Genomic DNA, 8388 nt, shown 5'->3' on the forward strand with positions numbered 1-8388 from the left:
ACCATTAATGATGGGTGCATTCCACTTAGGAGAGGCCCTGGTATTAAACCATTACTGATGGCTGCATTCCACTTAGGAGAGGTCCTGGTATTAAACCATTAATGATGGGTGCATTCCACTTAGGAGAGGTCCTGGTATTAAACCATTACTGATGGCTGCATTCCACTTAGGAGAGGTCCTGGTATTAAACCATTACTGATGGCTGCATTCCACTTAGGAGAGGTCCTGGTATTAAACCATTACTGATGGCTGCATTCCACTTAGGAGAGGTCCTGGTATTAAACCATTACTGATGGCTGCATTCCACTTAGGAGAGGCCCTGGTATTAAACCATTACTGATGGCTGCATTCCACTTAGGAGAGGTCCTGGTATTAAACCATTACTGATGGCTGCATTCCACTTAGGAGAGGTCCTGGTATTGTGCATGCTGACTCACTGAAATATCTTCCTGGGACACTTGATGGAACTGAGCCATCGTTAAGGTTATCAGTTTCAGCTGTGCTTTTCCTACTATGACAAGTCAACATGTCTGCTGTAAAAATGGCCCATTAGCAGTAAAGCTAGACCAGGGGTCATCAACTACATTTTTCCAAGGGCCAGAATTTTTTTAAGCAGACACTCCAGGTGCCAGACTTTCAAATAAAGAAAATAAAATTATACCTAATACGCATCTCCTTGTTTGATATTTTCACTTTCTTACTAAATTAATGCTATATTTTTTTCACATACATGTATTAGTGTAAGCAACCCCCTAAAAACATGGAAAATCCATAATGATAACTAGATAGGCTACTTAACTAGAAAATGATCTCAGATTAGGGGGCAGTTCACTGAGGAGTGATGGTTAAAGTCTTGATTACTGAAACGTAATCCGTGTCCTGATTGGTGGAGAATGCTTACAGAAAGAAAGGCCTGTTGTCAGGTAAACATGTCACTGTCAAAGAGCCTGAAGTGAAAAGTTGTGGAAAACAGCAGCTGTAATGATGAATGGACTGATAAGCAGGCTAGCATTCATCCTGTAGGCCTCATTTGAAATAAGACAATGTTGTTGCTAAATGACACAACCAGCAACATCATCAAGAATGAAGAACGCGACGTCATTCACGTGCATATTAAGTAGCCACGTGTATTTGTTTTGGTCTTATAATACATCCATAGGTTTACCGCTCCAGCGGAGAGGATGGCTCGTTTAGACAGCAGCTATGTTTACAAGAGTTTGTCCAAAGTTCAAGATTGGTTGCAAATTAAGATAAACCGTTAGACTACAAACTGACATCTTTCATTTTAGCTTGTTTGTAAAGTCGCTATTTGCAGAGTAGAGCTGTGTTTGCACAGCACGGTGGACGAGAGTGGACAGCGCAGACAGAGCAGACTGAAATATCGCTTTCTACATGATTATGCCTGTACAACAGGTAGGTGGGTTATTGATAAGTATTGACTCTTTAATCATGGAGGTTTTATTGTATTGTACTTACAGTAACGAGTGTAACGTTAGTTCATCTGTGCCATCGGCGGTAAATAATCCTCGGTAACGTTTCCATTCAGTTACATGTGCTGCGTGAACGCACACACCTCGGCCCTGCTGTGTGTGTGCGCGCAGCGCGGACATCGCTGTTCAGAATCCAATCTATCTTCCAAAATGCAACGCTTGTATCCAAATGAATTGTTTATAAATTACCGGAGGTGAAAATGTGAAATGTTAACATTCACACGCTTCGTGCCACTCTGTATGACGTTGGTACTGGCCAATCAACCAGCCCGACATACGTTTTTACTGGCCCCGGGCCATCGGGCCATTGCTTGTGTCGAGCCCTGCACCAAGGGTTTGCAGAGTTATCAAAAAAGCAAAGGGTGGCTACTTTGAAGAATCTAAAATATAAAGACATGATTTCAGTTATTTCAAACTTTTTTGTTAAGTATATAATTCCACATGTGTTCATTCATAGTTTTGATGCCTTCAGTGAGAATCTACAATGTAAATAGTCATGAAAATAAAGAAACACATTGAATGAGAAGGTGTGTCCAAACATTTGGCCTGTACTGTATGTATGTATGTATGTATGTATATATATATATATATATATATATATATATATATATATATATATATATACACACACACATACATACATACACACACTGTATATAATATATAATAACAGTTATAATTATCACCAACAGACAGATTAAAGACCACACAATATACACTGTCTGTCTGTCTGACCGACCTGTCAATCTTCCTGTCTGTCTGTCTGACCTGTCTCCCTCCCTTTCTGTCTGTTTGACCTGTCTCCCTCCCTCCCGATCTCTCTGACCTGTCTCCCTCCCTGTCTGTCTGACCTGTCTCCCTCCCTGTCTACCTGTCTGTCTGTCTGTCTGACCTGTGGTTTGGTGATCTCTATGCTGATGTTCTGGACCTCCAGGTGAAGCTTAGCTTTGGGACTCTTGAGCTCCAGATCAGCCGTGGGGTTGATGCACATTCTGGCCGAGGCGAAGATCGGCTTGAAGACTGAATCAGAGAGAAGGTTGATTATTGATTAATAGGACGTTATTATCTTATGTTTTATATCTGCAGTCATCAGACTATATGTCTTAATATCAGCAGTCATCTAACTATATGTCTTTATATCAGCAGTCAACTATATGTCTTTATATCTGTAGTCATCTAACTATATGTCTTAATATTGGTAGTCATCTAACTATATGTCTTTATATCAGCAGTCAACTATATGTCTTTATATCTGTACACATCTAACTATATGTCTTAATATCAGTAGTCATCTAACTATATGTCTTTATATCAGCAGTCATCATCTAACTATGTCTTTATATCAGCAGTCACATAACTATATGTCTTATATCTGCAGTCATCATCTAACTATATGTCTTGTATCTGCAGTCATCATCTAACTATATGTCTTATATCTGCAGTCATCATCTAACTATATGTCTTATATCTGCAGTCATCATCTAACTATATGTCTTATATCTGCAGTCATCATCTAACTATATGTCTTTATATCTGCAGTCATCTTCTAACTATATGTCTTGTATCTGCAGTCATCATCTAACTATATGTCTTATATCTGCAGTCATCATCTAACTATATGTCTTTATATCAGCAGTCACCATCTAACTATATGTCTTATATCTGCAGTCATCACCTAACTATATGTCTTTATATCAGCAGTCACCATCTAACTATATGTCTTATATCTCCAGTCATCACCTAACTATATGTCTTTATATCAGCAGTCACCATCTAACTATATGTCTTATATCTCCAGTCATCATCTAACTATATGTCTTTATATCAGCAGTCACCTAACTATATGTCTTTATATCTGCAGTCATCATCTAACTATATGTCTTATATCTGTAGTCATCTAACTATATGTCTTTATATCAGCAGTCACCATCTAACTATATGTCTTATATCTGTAGTCATCTAACTATATGTCTTTATATCTGTAGTCATCTAACTATATGTCTTTATATCAGCAGTCACCTAACTATATGTCTTATATCTGCAGTCATCATCTAACTATATGTCTTTTTATCAGCAGTCACCATCTAACTATATGTCTTATATCTGTAGTCATCTAACTATACGTCTTTATATCAGCAGTCATCTAACTATATGTTTAATGTTTAACTGAAATAAACTGGTTCATGTGACATATAAACCAGTTTAAACTGGAGTAAACTTTAACGTACTGTACTGATAGTGAGGGATCTCCTGATCTCTGCTGCTGATCCCAGACTTCAGCTGATCCTGGAGGAGGGAGGAGGAGGAAGAGGAGGAGGAGTGGATTTAATTAAGCAAATCGATTGACTCGTTTGTTTGTGACTCTGCTGCTCGGTATCTTTCCTACTCACCACGATGTTTTCCCATGAGCCTTTGTAAAAGATGGGACTGTTGACGTTCCAGTAGGCGCAGAGACACTCCAGACGCCCGAGCTGACACACACACACACACAGACACAAAGACACACAGACACACACACATATAGACACGGACACACACACACACACACACACACACACACACACACACACACACACACACACACACCCCCCCCACACACACACACATACATACACAGACACAAACACACACACAGACACACACACAGAAGTCAAAAACTGAGAATCGAACCAATCAAAGAACAACATTCAACTTCAGGTCATTTAAAGTGAAGCACATTATCCAGCCAATGAACCTGACCTATATTTAGGTTAGTAGTGGTGGAGCCCTCTAGTGGTCGTAGTAGTTCTGATCTATATTTAGGTCTGTAGTGGAGGAGCCCTCTAGTGGTCGTAGTAGTTCTGACCTATATTTAGGTTAGCAGTGGAGGAGCCCTCTAGTGGTCGTAGTAGTTCTGACCTATATTTGGGTCTGTAGTGTTGGAGCCCCTTTTAGTGGTCGTAGTAGTTGTGACCTATAATTAGGTCTGTAGTGGTGGAGCCCCTCTAGTGGTCGTAATAGTTCTGACCTATATTTAGGTTAATAGTGGTGGAGCCCTCTTGGTCGTTAGTAGTTCTGACCTATATTTAGGTCTGTAGTGGTGGAGCCCTCTAGTGGTCTTAGTAGTTCTGACCTATATTTAGGTCTGTAGTGGTGGGACCCTCTAGTGGCTGTAATAGTTCTGACCTATATTTAGGTTAGTAGTGGTGGAGCCCCTAGTGGGCCGTAGTAGTTCTGTGACCTATATTTAGGTCTGTAGTGGTGGAGGCGTCTCAGTGGTCGTTAGTAGTTCTGACCTATATTTAGGTTAGCAGTAGGAGCCTGCAGCGCGTAGAATGACCTAGGTTAGCCTATGTATACGGTCTAGTGGTCGTAGTGGAAGTTGTGACCTATATTTAGGTCTGTAGTGGTGGAGCCCTCTAGTGGTCGTAGTAGTTCTGACCTATGTTTAGGTCTCTAGTGGTGGAGTGCCCCTAGTGGTCGTAGTAGTTCTGACCTATATTTAGGTCTGTAGTGGTGGAGCCCTCTAGTGGTCGTTAGTAGTTCTGACCTATATTTAGGTTAGTAGTGTGGAGCCCTTGGGTGTCGTAATAGTTCTGACCTATATTTAGGTCAGTAGTGGTGGAGCCCTCTAGTGGTCGTAGTAGTTCTGACCTATATTTAGGTCTGTAGTGGTGGAGCCCTCTAGTGGTCGTAGTAGTTCTGACCTATATTTAGGTCTGTAGTGGAGGAGCCCTCTAGTGGTCGTAATAGTTCTGACCTATATTTAGGTTAGTAGTGGTGGAGCCCTCTAGTGGTCGTAGTAGTTCTGACCTATATTTAGGTCAGTAGTGGTGGAGCCCTCTAGTGGTCGTAGTAGTTCTGACCTATATTTAGGTCTGTAGTGGAGGAGCCCTCTAGTGGTCGTAGTAGTTCTGACCTATATTTAGGTTAGTAGAGCACCAAATGTCCAGGTGAGGAGTGTTGGTGCCTAAACCTGACCAAACTGCAACCGTTTGACAACGGTAATGACGTGGTTCTAACCTTCTCTTGTTTACCTTATAGATGATCTTCGCTGCTTCGTTCAGGATGCACGACTTCCAGTTTTCATCAGTGGTCTGGAAACACACAACGACAGTCAACAGGGTGGGGGTGTGTGTGTGTCTTTGTGTGTGTGTGTGTGTGTGTGTGTGTATGTGTCTGTGTGTCTGTCTGTTCGTGCGTGTGTCTGTATGTGTGTGTGTGTCTGTTTCTGTGTCTGTGTGTGTGTGTGTGTGTGTCTCTGTGTGTGTCTGTGTCTGTGTCTCAGTGTGTGTGTGTGTTACCTGCAGGCTGAGCTCTGACAGTGTGACTCCCATAGATAGGGGGCGCTGTGGGTCTAAAAGCTGAAAAACAAACACACAGTTTACCTGCTGAAATGCATCACTTCCTGTCTGTTTGAAGACCAGAAAAATGGCGTCCCACCGCCGGCCGGTAACCCTAACCTAACCCATCCGCGGTAGAGTACTCACGTCGTCCTCGTAGCGCAGGTGGATGCTGCTGATCTTCACCTGCAGGTTTTTTATCACCTGAGTCGCCAGTTTCTCCACAAATGTGTCCTTCTTCTCCTCCGCTGGCTTCTCTGGAAGAAACACAGAGAGAGACATGATTACTCCACTAATAATCCTAATAATAATAATCCCTCTTCTCCTCCGCTGGCTTCTCTGGAGAATACACAGAGAGAGACACCATTACTCCACTAATAACCCTAATAATAATAATAATAATAATAATCATCCTAATAATAATCCTTCTTCTCCTCCGCTGGCTTCTCTGAAGGAAACACAGAGAGATACGAGACCTGAGTTAAGTTTAGTTCAGACAAAGATAGAAAGAAAATATAATATATTAAATAATAACTTCAGTACCAGAGGAAGGAAGCCTGAGCCAAAGAAAAACATAATAATAACTACAGAAATACACACACAACATATATACAAATCAGAAATACACACAAAACATATATACAAATCAGAAATACACACAACGCAGTGTTTCCTCTATGTTGATTTTGCCGCCACGGTATCAGAAATAGGGCAGACACACGACACGGTTTCCTCAATGTACACCGCAGCTCATCAGCTGTTTATGAAAAGTCATAAAGTCGTAATTACACGAGTCTGCAGAGCAGTCTGCTCTACTGAACTCTACTACTACTACTACTGCTACTACTACTACTGCTGCTGCTACTACTGTCCTCCTCTCGCTCTCCCCTTAAAGCTGCTTACACACATAGCCGACAGCCAACCATTGACAGAAAAGCCAGTCGAAACGATCAGTCTCCCCGTGTTGGCCCAAAAAGTGCCACAGAACACACCAAAAAGACGAGACGAGACTTAATACATCTCTATAACAGCAGGCGGTGCTAATCTGTTGCCATGGATGTATTAAGAGAACTGGATACAGTGTTCAGGTGAAGCCCCGTACGTTCCAATGAGAGTTGCTCAAAAGCGCATTAAGACAACATGGAGCTCGGCTTTTCCGCATTCTTCGCCCATGACGTCACGGTGGACACGCGCACTAGCAACAATTTGTTTGTGTTGTCTTAGCAACCGGTAGCAATATACTCGTTCATGACCGTCTCTCTTGGCTCTTACAAGTGGCGAACTCATGAACTCGCCGTTTTCATTGTCTAAAATATTCACTAACGTTAAACATTGTTTTTGTTGTTCCCGATCGTTTACATGCTTAGCTAAATAAACGATAGATGTATTTAGCTAGACAACCAAGGAGATTTAATCATTATGTCGTGCTACTAGTTAAGTAGCTACTAGCTAGCGCTAGCAGTTAGCCTGCAGTTTCGTGAACAGAGCTCATCCATGGCTTCATCTCTCATCCACGTTACAAGCTTTACAGCATACAGCCCTCGGATGGATCATAAGAGAGAACCAAGGCCATGTAATCACTATGTCTGTAGTAACGTTATGTAGGCATGATCTTAATACAGCCATGCTAGCTAACCCTGATGTTAGCAACTAGCTAGCTAGCCGATAGCCACGCCAGTTTGGGAAACGCTAATGACGTTACATCCACGTAACAGGCTTTACAACATACATACATCGCTCGGATGTATCATAACTTCATAAGATAATACCATGGACGTATTAATAGAACACATAGTGAATTACAACCATTAGCTATATCCATTATTACAGCTAGCTACGTGAGCTCGGGAGAACAGTCATGTGATCATATATCCATTATTACAGCTAGCTACATGAGCTCGGGAGAACAGTCATGTGATAATATATCCATTATTACAGCTAGCTACATGAGCTCAGAGAACAGTCATGTGATCATATATCCATTATTACAGCTAGCTACATGAGCTCAGAGAACAGTCATGTGATCATATATCCATTATTACAGCTAGCTACATGAGCTCGGAGAACAGTCATGTGATCATATATCCATTATTACAGCTAGCTACATGAGCTCGGGAGAACAGTCATGTGAGCGGGCCCAGTCCCGTGGGTCTGCTCGCGTCCATTATGCGCGTTCATCATTTCAAATTTAATAATTCTGGATTTGCTTCTAGTGAATGTTAAAAATGTTAAAAACGTGACGTTTTAAACAAGGACCCTTTCAGTGTTCGGGCTGGTAGGTTGATATACCCCGAAACAAATGATCCGCTGAAATATAGATGTTTCTTTCGCCATGTAATGTATGTGAAAAGTCTTTCTGGGCCATGGGGTGCAGTACCACCGTTATCCGCTAAGCCCATGGTGGCATATAGACTTAGCGCTCCTCCTCGGGGCTTGATTGTTGCCCAAGAAATGAAACCGGCAGCTGACTGGACGAACGCGTCACATGGGTTTGTTTTCCCCGGAAATTCAAAGCCAGACTGTCATGGCGGCCGTTCAGAATACGATCTCATATTGGACTAAAAGAGTTCACTGAA

The 8388-nt window shown here is 41.8% G+C and overlaps 1 protein-coding gene across 1 annotated transcript in view; it reads right to left on the reverse strand.

Moving 5' to 3' along the window:
- Positions 1-8388, reverse strand: part of vps13c (vacuolar protein sorting 13 homolog C) — a 117321-nt gene that overhangs the window by 101427 nt on the left and 7506 nt on the right. Inside the window, exons 7-12 of the mRNA XM_039796185.1 lie at positions 5960-6069; positions 5774-5833; positions 5507-5566; positions 3881-3961; positions 3719-3776; positions 2383-2510 (exon numbers count right to left, since the gene is read on the reverse strand). Coding sequence (XP_039652119.1) covers positions 2383-2510; positions 3719-3776; positions 3881-3961; positions 5507-5566; positions 5774-5833; positions 5960-6069 — 497 coding nt within the window. The remainder of the gene's footprint in view (positions 1-2382; positions 2511-3718; positions 3777-3880; positions 3962-5506; positions 5567-5773; positions 5834-5959; positions 6070-8388) is intronic.

The sequence above is a fragment of the Perca fluviatilis genome, chromosome 3 (assembly GCF_010015445.1).
Source record: "Perca fluviatilis chromosome 3, GENO_Pfluv_1.0, whole genome shotgun sequence".
In the NCBI taxonomy this organism is placed as follows: Eukaryota; Metazoa; Chordata; class Actinopteri; order Perciformes; family Percidae; genus Perca; species Perca fluviatilis.